Source organism: Pleuronectes platessa, chromosome 11 (genome assembly GCF_947347685.1).
Source record: "Pleuronectes platessa chromosome 11, fPlePla1.1, whole genome shotgun sequence".
Taxonomy (NCBI): domain Eukaryota; kingdom Metazoa; phylum Chordata; class Actinopteri; order Pleuronectiformes; family Pleuronectidae; genus Pleuronectes; species Pleuronectes platessa.
In genome coordinates, this window is record NC_070636.1 from 97,500 (window position 1) to 112,440 (window position 14,941).

General features: G+C 44.2%; 1 protein-coding gene across 1 annotated transcript in view; it reads right to left on the minus strand.

The window, feature by feature from the left end:
- mipol1 (mirror-image polydactyly 1) overlaps positions 1 to 14,941 on the minus strand; it is a 31,812-nt gene that overhangs the window by 15,896 nt on the left and 975 nt on the right. Inside the window, 7 exon segments of the mRNA XM_053434717.1 lie at positions 4,052 to 4,178; positions 4,538 to 4,628; positions 4,822 to 4,927; positions 6,871 to 7,069; positions 7,703 to 7,794; positions 7,926 to 8,035; positions 13,608 to 13,678. Coding sequence (XP_053290692.1) covers positions 4,052 to 4,178; positions 4,538 to 4,628; positions 4,822 to 4,927; positions 6,871 to 7,069; positions 7,703 to 7,794; positions 7,926 to 8,035; positions 13,608 to 13,678 — 796 coding nt within the window.

Genomic DNA, 14,941 nt, shown 5'->3' on the forward strand with positions numbered 1-14,941 from the left:
CTGAAGGTCTGAACCTTGTCCATCGTGTCAGTCAGCTCAACTCTCAGGCTTCTTTCAGCAGTCCCACCAGCACCAGCACCGGCACAGGCCACACTGACACTGGTTCTAAGATGGTTCCTGCTTGTCAGCCAAACAGCCAACTTGGCAAAACGAAATGATTGGGCCAAAAACAAACAAAATCCCTGAAATCACCTTTTTAAAAGATCAAGGAGTGCTGCCAGCCGAGGTCACTGAACTGATGCACTGTTTGTGAGAAGGTCTCAGTTTGACAGGAGAAACTACCGGACTTCAAGGTTCGGGTCTTATCAAAGCTGTTAAAACAAATGCTCTTCAAACAACCACAAGCCTGGACTCTCTCCAGTATCACATGCCTGTAGTACCCAGCTGTAAAATGGCATCAGCCAGTGAGATCCCAGAGCTCTGGCTGCACGAGGCACAGTTCAGATGGTCCAGCTCCTCAGCAGCTGTGGTGAACCAGCTTGGACCACCATTTCACTCTCTGTGCTATTCGCAGTTTAAAAGAGAATGTTGATTAATCCTTGGCCTCCCTCAGCCACAGGCAGGTAGAAGACAGCTACCCGAACCCAGTGCTTTCCAGATGAGTGCTCTCTGGACTCCCTCCATCAGGCCTCTTGATGGTGTCAGAGCAGTAAGTCTGTGCCACAGACTGGAGGCGACCAAATTACTGGAAATCAAATCTCTTCCCCTATATGACAACTGGGGTAGCAACCATTTCCTTCAGTTTTTAGTTTGAAAGTAATCAGTGCCTAAAAAAATCCTCAAACTGCAAACCACACCTTCCCCCGCTCAAGACCTCCAGGCAGACCTGGAGTCTGTCCTATTGACATCTGATTGACGGAAACTGTGAGATCCTCCAGACTAAGCTCAGCATCTAAAGCAGCTTTCTCGTCCTCTCGGCACTTACTACTGCATTGCTCTGCCCCAAATAGGTTTGCATAGTATTCCATTGTATGGCTCCTCGTCTCTACAGGACAGTTGGAAACTCTGCCTCCTGGAAGCTTAAGAGAAGCCATCTGCTTTCTTTGTGCCCCAGATATCTCCAGATTGAAGAACAACAACTTGGCCCGTCCATTTCCTTCAGCTAAAGGAACGAGACCTCACCAGCACTTCTTTACTCTGTCCTGCAGAAGGAGCTCAGAGCCACTTTCTTCTCCTCCACCGGGATCTGGATTTTTCTTCTATGCTCTAAATTCTATCTTCAAGTTTTTTAACCTCTGCCTTTATCCTAGCACTTGAATGGGAGGTATAATACTGGCATAAAACACATGTTTGTGCCTTAGCAACCTCCCACCACAGCTTCCAACACTGGTTTTGCTCTCCACTGCTCAGAAACCAGGCAAAAAGGGCCGTCTTCAGGAGTTTATGGATAAAAATCAGTGGGACTTGACCCGTATCTCTGGCAAAAGGATTGATTCTCCTGACTAGAATCTAAAGTGCAGCTACTATCCCCAGTGATGATGAGTTGGTCCTGGTGATAATTCCTTAGCTCATTTTTTAGCAGAGTAAAGAAACTTAGTGTCTCTTCCTTGATTTGATTTGTGTTTATGAGGCAGAGCACAGTTGTGTCTCTTTCTGCTCTGACAATCAACTACCGCCCCTTCACTTCCTCAGCTGTTGGGGATGGTTGCATTTGCATTTTCCTTTAATATGATGTCTACCTCTGCAAAATGAGATTAGTGTCGTGGCTAAAGGCCAATGTATGCTTCTCTGTTTTGACGGACACGGACAGATAGGACCGCCCTCTCCAACGTGGAACGCCCTCTCCGTGCCTCCCCGGCTCCTCGGAGAGCTTTTCGTGCAGCTCTCATTTTTCTAACTACACGTCGAAATGACGGACAGCCCACGGATAGCACTTGGCTGTGATTGGTCCGCTAACGCCAGCATTTCGGAATGGAAACTTCCTGTTCCATTCCCTACATCACAATAAACCTAAATCACAACTACGACTCTATGATTAATGTGACAAGTGTGTCCGGCTGACGGTGGCTGGTTAGAGCACTTACAGCATGTGTGTACGGTCACATACGGTTATAACGAACATTGATAACGGGGATAGCGGGCTAGCCACCATGCTAACTGCGGTGGGAACAGCGCAAAAACCCGCTGACTTTAATCCCACGGCTCTCATGACACTGTTTCTCAAACACCGTCAGGTTAGAAGCAAACACTTGGTAGTAGTTAGTATCGGGTGTCCGTGCTGACTGTGTGTGGAAGCTGGGGGAAGCTAGCTGCCCCCGTGTAGCTTCAAGCTGTTGCAGCTGTTGAATTAGCAACGCAGTTTGGAAACAAGACCGGGGAACCGCTGCGCTAAGACACGATAACAAAAGCATTTTGACCCGCTGGGTTTCACTTTATTCAGCAAAACTGTCGCGTCATCAACATCCTGTTTCTGTTACCATCGTTCACTGTGTGTGAGGAGCCGGGAGGACGTAAATAAACCAGCGTGGACTTCTTCTATATACCTCATGAGGTAGGCTTGTCTAAGCTCGACTTCCGTCTCGCCATCTACTGTTCTGGCGGGGAATTGTTTTCACAACAAAAAGGCTCGTAGAACTATAAATTAAAAAGGGTCCGTCCGATCCGTCCGTCCGTCAGTCCGCAACGGACTCGGAGAAGCATACTGAGGCCTTAAGGACACATGAACCTTCCACCATTAGCTCCACTCTGTCTCGTCTGTTGGGATTTTATGCCCTTTTTTGAGTTGAGACTTCAGCTCTTTTGTGTCCCATCATTAATATTTAGTGACCCTATTGTGAGGCTCCGCATAGAGAGGTCAGAAAAGAGAGATAGACAGGTGGAAACAAAGTGAAAGGAAGGGAACCCTGTGTGATGACCTATGATCACGTTACTTTCTGGTATTTCTCACAGTTTGGCCTCTTATTGCTTTTCTCCGATTTGTTATATGTTTTTTGAGACTGAAGCTTTTCTTTTCATCCGAGAGGTCAGAGCCAACCATTCTTTTCAGTATTCTAACGGATTTAATTCATTTGTATTCACTCACTTCAACAGACCTTCTGAATGTTTCATCTAGAAATTGAATCGTCTCCTCTAAAGAATACAGTTCTCAACCTTACTCATCGAAGGACACCTGACTATTGAGCACACCCTGTTCTTCCTCAGTGACTGACTGTGTGTGAGTATCTGCCTGTGAACTAGTGACACTAGCTGCCGCACCACAGGCAACACACTCGCCTGAGACCCCCCCGCAGACGTAGCACCAGAGCACGACCCGGCGTGACTCAACGGCCGCTGGCTGGGAGAACCTCTGGAGCTCAGGCTCTAAAGAGTCATTAAAAAGAACCGGCGGAACCCCGGACCCAGTGATCCGTGTGGAGGGAACTGACAGTGGTTACAGCCGCACTAACAGGTCCCTGATAAACACATTCTATCCGCACTGTGTCTGCTGTGGACACCTTCAGATTTCTGGGATGGACAATATTCCAGGACCTTAAGTGGTCCTCCAACATCGTGGACAACACCAAAAGGCCCAGCAGAGGATGGACTTCCTGTGCCAGCTCAGGAAGTTCAACCTGCCTCAGAAGCTGCTGTTCCAGTTCTACACCGCCATCATCCAGTCTGTTCCCAGCGCATCCATCACTGTCTGGTGTGGATCGGCCACCAAACAGGAAGCAACAGACTACAACCGACAGTCAGGTCTGCAGACCTGTACGTCTCCAGAGTCAGGAAACAGACCCATCACACCGTGGACAGAACCAGATCCACTAAGAAGAAGGTAAAGAAGACGAAGGTGAGGATGAAGGTGAGGATGAAGACAAAGAAAAGGAAGGTGAGGATGATGATCAAGGTGAAGAAGAAGGTGAAGATGAAGGTGAAGAGTTCTCACTTTGTGACCCCCCCTTTAATGGACTGCTGAGGGGTTAAGACTTAGTTTGAATTAGAACTAAACCCAGAATTAGAACTGGGTTTAGACATTTAGTTGTGATGGGGGGGGGGGGGGGGGGGGTAAGGAATGCATTATGCCAATGAGTGTCCTCACTAAGATAGAAGTACAAACATGTGTGTGTCGTACTCAGCCGCCTGTAGAAGTCGACTTGCAAGAAGCAAAGCCTCGTCTCTCTCCTCATTGGCCAACAGGAGTCGTGACATCATAGCCTGATCTCTGTCCTTCTGAGCCGTCCACACCTCTTCCAAGACAACTGAGGAGAAGAGGAGGAGATGAGGAGGGGAGGGGAGGACTGGAGACAGGAGAGGAGAGGAGAGGAGAGGAGAGGAGAGGAGGAGGGGAGGGGAGGAGAGGAGTAGAGAGGAGAGGAGAGGAGAGGAGAGGAGGAGGGGAGGGGAGGAGGGGAGAGGAGGAGGGGAGGGGAGGAGGGGAGACAGGAGAGGAGAGGAGGGGAGAGGAGAGGAGAGGGAGGGGAGAGGGGAGAGAGGAGGACAGGAGGAGAGAGGAGGACAGGAGGAGAGAGGAGGACAGGAGGAGAGGAGAGGAGAGGAAAGGAGGAGAAGAGGAGAGGGGAGGCGACTGTATATAAAGACGATCAATGATTATATGAACCTGCAGGTCTCTCCCTCTCCTCCTTTCTCAGCTCCTCCTCAAATCGTCTTCTCTCCAGCTCCTTATCTTTTTGAAGCAGCTCCGCCTGCAACTGAAACATCAACAAACTAATGATTGTGTGTGTGTGTGTGTGTGTGTGTGTGTGTGGGGGGGGGGTGGGTGTGTGTGTGTGTGTGTGTTACCCTGTGTGTGTTTGTGTGTGTTACCCTGTGGGTGTGTGTGTGTGTGTGTGTTACCCTGTGTGTGTGTGTGTGTGTGTTACCCTGTGGGTGTGTGTGTGTTACCCTGTGATTGGTCCGTCTGACAGTGTCCAGCTCTTTCAGTAGAAACGAGATGTTTTTGTCTCGATCAAAACTCTGAACGCGACCGATCACGACATCGTGATGAAAACTGCGTAGAAACAGGAAACAAATCACAAACTAGACATTTACAAATGAACAAAATCAAACGTCAGGTGTGAAGTGTCAACAAGGAAGTAGAGGAATATGTAGAGAGAAATAAATAATCAAAGGGTTTGGGTTAAATCAAATCAGACGTGAAGGACGCGTCAGCCTGAGGACTTTTCTTTTTTTGGGGGGGGGGGGGGGGGGTCACGAAAAGATGCTGAATTTGCAGCCGTACTGTTGGTCATTGAGGCTGTGATTGGTCAGGACTAGTGTGACATCATCACAGAGTATGTTTCATTAGAGTGTGACCTAATTGTTGTGAGTTCAGGTCTTTTAACCTGAGCTGAGGTGTCACATGATCAGATATGAACATAGCAGCTTTAATAATTCTCTCATATCACCTTAAAGGTCAGACGGCGGCTTGTTAATAAAGCAGGTAAATACGACGCTGACACTGTCACTGATTCTAATCATCCTCGCTCTCTTCACTCCTCCATTGCTTTTACTCTTGTTCTATTTCAGTCCTGCTCTGACACTTCACTAATCAAATCAAATCTAAATTTAATGACGCCCAGAAAAACCCCAACGAGACAAAAGAACCAGAAACATAAATTACACAACGAGAGGCGGTTTAATAAAAGTAATAAAGTTTAATGAATGTGATGAAGAGAAGATGATGGAAAATCTATAATAACATTATCATTGTGTAATTATCTACAGCTGAGACGCATCAGAAGTTTATCAGTATAATGTCCAGATGAAAAAGATGTTTACATCCCTGACGGTAAAGACACAAAACTCAAACAGTCACCTGACGTTAGTGACAGAGAACAGTAGTTGTACAGTAGAAGTAGTACAGTGGTAGTTCTACAGTAGAAGTAGTACAGTGGTAGTACAGTAGAAGTAGTACAGTGGTAGTTGTACAGTAGAAGTAGTACAGTGGTAGTACAGTAGAAGTAGTACAGTGGTAGTACAGTAGAAGAAGTAGTACAGTGGTAGTAGTACAATAGTAGTTGTACAGTAGTTGTTGTACAGTGGTAGTAGTACAGTAGAAGTAGTACAGTGGTAGTAGTACAATAGTAGTTGTACAGTAGTTGTTGTACAGTGGTAGTAGTACAGTAGAAGTAGTACAGTGGTAGTAGTACAATAGTAGTTGTACAGTAGTTGTTGTACAGTGGTAGTTGTACAGTAGAAGTAGTACAGTGGTAGTAGTACAATAGTAGTTGTACAGTAGTTGTTGTACAGTGGTAGTAGTACAGTAGAAGTAGTACAGTGGTAGTACACTCGACTCTATGTACCCGTGTCACAGAATGTTTTACATCTAAAACAGAATAAAAGTGATCATTGATTCAAAGGCTCCAAACTAAACCCATCAGGGCCCAAAGACAAGAGGCAAGAAATCTCAGAGTAAATTCTAATTCTGATTCATATTTCACGGCTCATAACAGAACAGCTTTTTATCATTTGAGGAACATTTCCAAAGTGAGGTAATTTCTCCCTGAGCAACACTGAGAGACTCTTGGTAATAATAGACAACTGCAATCATTTAACCTCCTTCAAAAGCACTTTCAGAACCTGAAACTTGGCCTAAACAAAATGGATGCTGTTTTCAATTGCAAAAAACATTGACTACGAGAGCTGTGAAATTCTGTCTGTCAATAACTCTGAGTAAAATAGTGTAAATATCTTGGATCTGCATTGACGAGAATCTGACCTCCATAGTCCAATTTGATCTCCTGTGGTCAAATCTTGTTTTCCTTCCTTCCCATGAAGAATAATTATTGTTTCCGATTTCCTCTTTTTTCTGGACTATAGTGAAGTTGTTGATGGACGGGCATCAAGCTTGTTTTGTGATGCAGGACCTCGGCAGCAGTAAAAAAGAGGGTTCCACCTCAGTGTGTCTCTAAAGGTTCTAAATATAGAAAGGATGATTGTTGGCTGTCTCACCTGTCGTCTCTGTCCACGTGTCTTCTCAGAACAGGACTTCCAGGACCTCTCTGTACTCCATCTCCACCGTGGGCATCTCTGCAGCTCTCTACATGAGGAGAAGGGCCTCTGCTGGGGGACATGTCCCTCTCCATCTCCCCTGAACCTCCTGAAGGCCTGGAGGACAACGGAGACACAGAGCTCCTGTGGAGAGGAGAGGCTGAGAGACAGACAGGGACAGAGAGAGAGAGAGACGGACAGAGAGAGAGAGAGAGAGAGAGAGATGGACAGAGAGAGAGAGAGAGATGGACAGAGAGAGAGAGAGACGGACAGAGAGAGAGACAGGGACAGAGAGAGAGAGAGACGGACAGAGAGAGAGAGAGAGAGAGAGATGGACAGAGAGAGAGAGAGAGACAGAGAGAGAGAGAGACAAAGGGAGAGAGAGAGACAGAGATGGACAGAGAGAGAGAGAGAGAGAGAGAGAGAGAGAGAGAGAGAGAGAGAGAGAGAGAGAGAGAGAGAGACAGACAGGGACAGAGAGAGAGCGAGACGGACAGAGAGAGAGAGAGAGAGAGACAGAGAGAGAGAGAGAGACAGAGATGGACAGAGAGAGAGAGAGAGAGAGAGAGAGAGAGAGAGGGATGGACAGAGACAGAGAGAGAGAGAGAGAGAGATGGACAGAAAGAGAGAGACGGACAGAGAGAGAGAGAGATAGACGGACAGAGAGAGAGAGAGAGAGAGAGAGAGAGAGAGAGAGAGAGAGAGAGATGGACTGATCAATCAGTGAGGCTGCTAACACAACACATCATCATATTTATCTTTTTCAGATAAATATGATGATGGTCAAACTCACCCTGAGGACACTGGTCCTGGTTCAGGTCCTGGTCCTGGTCCTGGTTCAGGTCCTGGTCCTGGTTCAGGTTCAGGTCCTGGTCCTGGTTGTGTCTGTTAAACACATGAGAAACAAGCTTAGGAAAAGGTGGAGCGAGAACAAAGACGGAGGTTCATCATGAGCCCGTTAGAACCGGACGTGATGTCACATGGGTCACATGCACAGGTAGAGGAGACGTCCCTACCTGTCGGACAGGGGGGGGTGGCGTCTGGCAGGTGAAGGAAGACGATGTCTCAGCTCCACGTTCACTCTGGGATTAACTGAAAGACAAACATTCGACTGTCTGTCTCTCACCTGGATCGGGATTGAACCAGGTTTTGATTTCTAAAGTTATAAAAATCCATCCTGAACATGAACCAGGATCTGCAAGAAACAGCTACTGCTGTATTCTCCAGGTCCAGGCTCTGATCCTAGTTCTGCTGTTGTACAGTAATTGAATAATTTCCTATTTGAGCCTTTTCACTTTGAAACTTTTCCCATTTCCTGTCGTCCTCTGCCTCGCCCGTCCTCCCCCGTCCCCCCCCCCCCCTTCCTCCCCTATCTCAGATCTTCTTGTGGACTCAGAGCTAATTGTGCGCGGCAGCTCTTCTTATTATTCATGTACAATTACAGATGTGATAATGTGTTTAAATCCTTCTAAATGACCGTTCATGCCTCGCACTTTCTTTGAAGTCTTGACAAAGATGAAAAATCTGCAGAAAAAAGAGAAAATTCAAAGGCCAATCAGAGGTCCAAACTATGGGAGGGGGAGGCGGGGAAAGAGTGTCTCCCCCCCCCCCCTTGTTCTTCATGTACTTTAAACTAAAGTCCATTAATTTTTTAAGCTGTATTTAATACATTTTGTGCAGAAACTTTGGTGCAGTGAGTGTGGGGGGGGGTTTCCAGCTGACTGCATGAATATTAATGACGGTGTTACGATGATTAAAGAGGCTTCAGCTCAAATCCAACACAATCCGCCTGTGATCCGGCCGCCGACACCACGCCGCCGCCAAGCCGCACATGAATTTAGATACCGACATTAAGCCAGGCAGAGACACAACTTTTACAGGACACACACTCGCCGACACACTCACACAACAACACAGACACACATGTGTATGTGTGAGAGATATAAATACACAGGGACGTACAGTAAATACTGATGTACAACAAACATCTACACAAAAAGAGTCAATCTGAGCTTTTATCAAACAAACTTCATTAACATACAGTTTAATCTCAATGAAACTCGCTTCAGTCTGGTTTGACTCTGGTTTGAGGCTAGCTTGATTCTAGTTTGAGACTGGTCTGACTCTGGTTTGACTCTGGTCAGCAGTCAGGGTGGTGCTGGATGATGTTGCAGGAGCCTAACGTTCACCACAATCAGCTGCCACCACCACTAGGATCCACGATCCGCCATCATGATCTTTAATTTGGGTTAAGTTTTATAGAGGTATTGTTAAAGGGGACATATTATGAAAATTCCACTTTTGTAGTTCTTCTACAATTTGGTATCTGGCATGTCTACCGTCCCAAAAACTCTGGAAAAAAACAGCTCCCGCGATTTGTTGTGGTTCCTCTATTTCAGAAACGATACACTAGAGTGCGTCCAATGGGATTAGACCGAGATAAACGTCATAGTCGCACCACGCCCACGTAGGGAGTCTGGCTACAGGGCCTTGGACTTAGTTATTAATCAATGATGTCGGATCATGATTCCAGATCGTTCCAGTCACTTTAACCCGGATGTTCTGGTTTTGTGCGTCAATGTGTTAAATCACGTGTCTCAGACTCTCGAGCGAATCAAACACAAAGTGAACTTCACAAATGCACATAACAAACACAATTTGCTGGTTTGAGAAAGTTTTGACTCTGGTCACTACACTTGCTTATGTAGTTACAAACATTAAAACATATATATATTTATACAACTTTACAGTTTATATATATTTAATGAAATTACTTTATACTAATAAATATGATTATACTTTTTATATCTTTTTTATACATATATACAAATACACAACACACTCACTCACTCACAGATTCCTACACAGAGACATGAATAGCAGCTACTTCAGTCTGTTCAAACAACCCTGTCTGCAGCCCACCCTCATATAACAATACTCTGTGTGTGTGTGTGTGTGTGTGTGTGTGTGTGGACCACCCACTCTGCAGATTAAACACAGTTCACACAAATGCCTCCTCTCTCTCCGTATTCACTCACATCCTCGCTCTGCCTTTATCTCCTTCTGTCTTTATGTTTTATTTTAATCTGCCGACCAGTGTGCGTGTGTGTGTGTGTGTGTGTGTGTGTGTGTGTGTGTGTGTGTGTGTGTGTGTGTGTGTATTGATTGGAGGAAACAGGGTTTGAAGATTTGAAGACTTGTCACTGTGTACATTTACACACGTATGTTGTTTCTGTGCAGTAACACTGTCCTAACATCTTGTGGAGGAGGAAAACACCACAGAAGAAGAGAGGGCGGATTCTGGCTCCGCTCCGACAAACTGAAAACTGTTTCCTCCGTCATATGGTGGATGTGATCTGGGTGAGTGACAGCGACAGACGAGGGATTATCACTGAGGCCAGGGAATAAATTCAGTTTCCTCTTCTTGTCTCAGTTACTGAACAGGAACAATAAGTATCATTTCAAAGATCAGTACGATCAATACTTAAACAACCAATCACAATGATAACAATAACAATATCATTGATACTAGATTAAAGTCTAAATTAATATGACCTGAAAGAGTTCAAGTTAAATCAGCCTGAAGCACGGTTCACACCTCCCCTTTCAATCCCACCTCAGATTATTATGAGACATTGACCCAGTCACAGATTTGCCAGTTCAGCCCTGGTAAACTAAAGGAACTGTTCTGAGGTCTGTTCAGCTGGAAGTGGTTTTCATTTGATGCTTCACTGGCTGAACTGAATCACTGACACAATCAGGGACTCTGCTGTTTGTAAAAAGTGCCACAAAGTATTAGCCTTAGTTTAGCACAGCGATAATCTCCTTTCATAAACAGTGTTCCTTGACCCCGATGGAATAAGTCTCAAGGTCCAGGTGAGATGTGGAGGAGTTAGGAAAGTTAAAAGGAAAAGCGTTGGAAAGAAGAACCGCAGTGCAGAGAAAATCCGACTCCCCTTACACTCTGTTTTTATAATAACAATTTTATTTACAACAGAAGATCCACATAAAATGTGCAGTACTCTGCTCTGTAGGATGTGCGCTGATATATTAATAAATGTTGATATGATAATGTGAGGGATATACGTGGAAGAAACCATACAACTATGAGTGTGTTAATAACTTATATATATTTTATATTTGTATTTAGTTGTGATGATGATGTTGTGAACTATAAATTCATTATGTTTGTTGTTGACTGGACAAATGTGACAGAGAAGAAATCATGGTGTGATGTTTGTTCGTTGAGAGAATTCAAACATCTGTTATTCTGGAGGTTATTTGACTCAGTTAAGAAAAATGTACTGATCGTAGTAGAAGCTGCTGCAATATGATTCATGTGATGCGTTAAAAATAGAAATACAACATTTAATTTGACTTAAACTTAACATTTGGACACAGTCAGTACGTCGGCATAGTAACTTCTCCTGCTGTTGATGAGTTCATCTGTTTGAGGGACAACAGCTCCCCCTGCTGGACAAACTGACCTGTTACACCTCACTGATGAAACATAATGATAATCACATGGGTTTCTGAGTAACCCTAACATTACGTCACATTTCATTGAGCTGATGTTTTTATCCAAAGTGACTTAAAATAAGTGAATCAACGATGAGGGAGCAAACCAGAGCAACAAGAATCAATCAGCTAACTACAGAGTTCCCTCATAACCTCATGGATTTATCATTAAGACTTCGACAGGTCGCTATGCAAATAATATCAGTGATATCCAATCAAAATGATATATTTAACATGAATATGAAAACATACATGATTAATAACATCATATTATATCGGCTGTAAAGCACCTGCTGGTTTGAGTTACTGCTCCTCAGTGATCCTGAGGCAGTGATGAAGAGACTGAGTGACGGAGTCAGACGACGTATTTCATATCTAAAATATATAATCAGAGCTGTTTGAATTCTCTAAATGATGAAAAGAGGAACTTCAGTAATTCCTTATCTCCTTTAGCAGGGTGAACACGGAACCATCCTTCGAGAGAAAAGGACTAAATGTCCCAGAATTCATTGTGGCAGCAACATTTAAAGAGGTGTAACCTCCTGGTTTCACCTGGACACACCCACGCAAATATAAAAACAAAGATCAACAAGTATCATCCTCATCACAATTAAATACAAATATAATTATCGTCATCACAACTAAATAAAGTTGTGCCTCTTGAGTCTGGGGACAAAGTTTGTGGACAACTGGGTCAAACCTCAGGTCAAAATCCACAAAGATAATTCTTATAGTCAGATTATTTTATTATTCTTCAGACTGAGACACAGGAGCCGATCTCTGTCATTCATAGAATCACTTCCCGTTTGGCAATTATTCACATTGCAAACAGACAAGTTTACAATGGGGACTGAACTCATCAGAAGTGAATACAAACATAAAAGTAATTTAAGTCCTTGATTGTGGAAAGCACAGAAAACCATACCTCTTGGTATATTTCTCATGTTGTTATATGATTTCAACACTTCAGTTCAATTTGTTTGTCTTTTGTTTTCTGTGAGTGTAATGTGTCCTCTGTAGAAACTGGTAACATCTCTTCTCTGGTCATTTGGTTTTAAACAGGAAACTTTACTTAGCCCTAACCCTAGCCCTTCTGTTATAGTTAAGTTAGTCATGTTTTCCTCTCAAAGCTTCTCCTTCACATCCTTACTCCACCTCAGGATGTTTCATATATTGGTTGGGAAAGGGATTTGACTTTTTGACCAGGGCCCAGGTCTCATTAGTCTGGACGAGGATCTGAAGCTGCAGAATCATTGACAACATTGAATCACTTCCTAGAACATATCCTTTAAATGCAAGAACACCATTTTATCTCCTACATCCTTCACAGACACATCTTATCCTTTGAGGGTCACAGGAAGCTGGAGCCGATCCCAAACTGAACGAGAGGGGGGGGGGCCACATTCTTTGTCTTCTTTAGCATTTATTGTTCAGATCAACTGATCACCCCAGTCCTCCATGACCCCCACTGGCTCCCAGTAAAATATAGGAAACATTTCTCCACCTACAAGACCCTCAGCCACCCCGGCTCCACCCGGCCTCTCTGACCTCCTCCACACCTCAGATCAGCTGATGCCTCCTTCAGGTCCCTAGAACCTGACAGGCCGTTTTCAGTCGCCACCCCCCCCCCACAGGTGGCAAAACCACTGCTATCATTCAAAAAGGTCCTCGAACCCCACCTCTTGCCTTACCCAGCTAACCCCCCCCCCCCCCACCTTGTTTTTATTCAGTTTTTTTTCTTAGTATACCTCATTTTTTATATTTTCTCTTTTTTCAAAGAGTATATTGAATGTTTCCTTATTTTCACGATGTAAAGTTTCTTTGAAAAAGGCTATATAAATGCAATTCATTAGGTTATAAGATTAATATTATTTTATTTTGTATCATTTCATTCTCCGCTCTTTATTTGTCTCAGTCTTAAAGGGGACATATTATGAAAATTCCACTTTTGTAGTGCTTCTACACATTAATTTGGTATCTGGTCTACCGTCCCCAAAACTCTGGAAAAAAACAACTCCCACGATTTGTTGTGGTTCCTCTGTGTCAGAAACGATACGCTAGAGTGCGTCCAATGGGATTAGGACCCGAGCTGACGTCACAGTCTGTCTACATGGCATAAAATGTCCCCTTTAAAATGTGTGAATCCTTTTGTAACCATGTGAAGTGTTTGTAGCTTTTACCTTTGTACATGTCCACCAGAGAGTCCCTGAGCTCCTTGCTGGGCGTCCATGTCTCTTCTGATCGAGCTTCTCTGGAAACACAAAGACACATGAGACCCAACAGATCTGTTTATTAAAAGACAAAGAACAGCTGGAGAATTCTTCATCATCGTCCTTCTTAAATTAGTTCAGTCAGGGTTAGTTAAGTTAGTTTACAGCTTCATTAATCTGTTACTTCAGGTCAAATATCACCATAAAACCTCTAAGAAACTCCACCTGCATCAGATTCATCACAAACGTTCCATCACTTTATTTCCAAACATGACGTCAGAAGCATTGAAATGTTTAATTGTCCTGGTTCTGCTCGTGTTTCTTACTTGTTCAGCTCCTGCTGCAGATTGCTGATCTTCTTCTTTGCTCTCTGCAGAGCAAACTTTACTTCTAGCGTTCTGCTGCCGGACGCCATCAACGCACGTCCACCAGTGAAACCTGACCACCTCCCTCCCTCCCTCCCTCTCTCCCTCCCTCCCATTCCTCAGAGCGCGTGCAGGTGAGATCGGTGGACGAAGTCTATGATTGGTTCAACAATTAGAGACTTTGAACATTTAGCAGGTAAATCTTTGATGAGCTTGGTGACTCAGGTGACTCAGGTGTCGGTTTCAGGGTTAATATTAAAACAGACTGATGTTCTGTTATTGTTTCTGTGTGACATCATGAGTACATTAACAAACAGATTATCACCCGTCGTCTTTATTTACAGCTGCTGATCATCTTCATACTCATTAAAGGTCAGGGTGGACCCTGACCCTAAAGAAGAAGAGACACTAGATGGCGGTGTTGAACCTTTACGCTGTTGGCCAGCTGCCAATAAACCGAACAAAGAAGACGTTTTCTAAACTAGTTTTATTTTCATCACATTGAGGACCTTTCTTGAACAAAGAAGTTGATTCATTAATGGTTTATTTTGTTATATTTACATTCTGAACAATAATTATAACAAGATCATGTCTGTTGTGTCTCAGCGTCCCGCAGCAGTCTGTCCAGCAGAGGAACGTCCACTCGATGTTTCATCACAAACTTTCCATTCAGGTGGAAGACTGGTATGTCCCACCTGTACCTGTCCCACCACACCCTGTTCTCTGGAAGACTGATGTCCACCTGCTGCAGGACAAACTGTGGGACAGACGGAGACATCACATGTAGCATGTTAAACATGCAGAAGCTCCTCGTGGCCATGTCAGCAGGACATAACCACAAACTCTGATGTTGTTACAACAACTTACAACAACAAAGACCATCAACAACTGTAACACTGACAAGAACAACAATGGACAATATGTCCCAGATTCATTCAT